The sequence below is a fragment of the Sinocyclocheilus anshuiensis genome, unplaced genomic scaffold (assembly GCF_001515605.1).
Source record: "Sinocyclocheilus anshuiensis isolate Anshui unplaced genomic scaffold, SAMN03320099.WGS_v1.1 scaffold766, whole genome shotgun sequence".
NCBI lineage: Eukaryota > Metazoa > Chordata > Actinopteri > Cypriniformes > Cyprinidae > Sinocyclocheilus > Sinocyclocheilus anshuiensis.
The window spans coordinates 1,135,371-1,135,977 of record NW_015546060.1 but is presented as its reverse complement, the minus strand read 5'-3'; the positions used below and the strand labels follow the sequence as shown (position 1 = coordinate 1,135,977).

At 41.7% G+C, this 607-nt stretch overlaps 1 protein-coding gene across 1 annotated transcript in view; it reads left to right on the top strand.

The window, feature by feature from the left end:
- The window catches only part of LOC107699432 (receptor-type tyrosine-protein phosphatase C-like), a 34,228-nt gene that overhangs the window by 32,297 nt on the left and 1,324 nt on the right, over window positions 1-607 (top strand). Inside the window, exon 40 of the mRNA XM_016500687.1 lies at window positions 439-606. Within this exon, the coding sequence (XP_016356173.1) occupies window positions 439-606 (168 nt within the window). The remainder of the gene's footprint in view (window positions 1-438; window position 607) is intronic.

The following is a 607-nucleotide window of genomic DNA, read 5'->3' as shown; positions in this document are numbered from 1 at the left end:
TGTGTTATGTGTAAGCCAGGTTAAAGAGATGGGTCTTTAATCTAGATTTAAACTGCAAGAGTGTGTCTGCCTCCCAAACAGTGTTAGGTAGGTTATTCCAGAGTTTGGGCGCTAAATAGTAAAGTCAAGTTTATTTGGCAGTTGATTTTGATCATACAAATCATTGCAAAGCAATTTTACAGCCAATTAAGTTTCTACAATATTTAGTGGTAGTTTATCAGTGGTGACTGTCAGTTGAAACCTGACTGAAATTCTTCATAGAGATAATTTTTTTGCAGGAAGGAGCACAATTGAGCAGACACAAATTTTTCTAAAATAAAATTCATTGTCGTTTGCAAATGTATATCACATAAAAGTTCATCAATCAATCAATGAACAAGTTATATTACGCTTTGTGTTGCACATTAAAATGCTAAAGTACTTCTAAACTCCCCACAGGAGCAGTATCAGTTCCTCTACTCGGCTCTAGAGGCCGCTTTCCCGGTGCAGAACGGCGCCGTAAAGACGACCCCTGCAAAGGACAGCGCGCAGGTCATCAGCGAAACGACGGCGCTCCTCACCGAGCCCAACAGCACTTCCGGTGCTGACCAGAAGGAGGCGGAAGAGC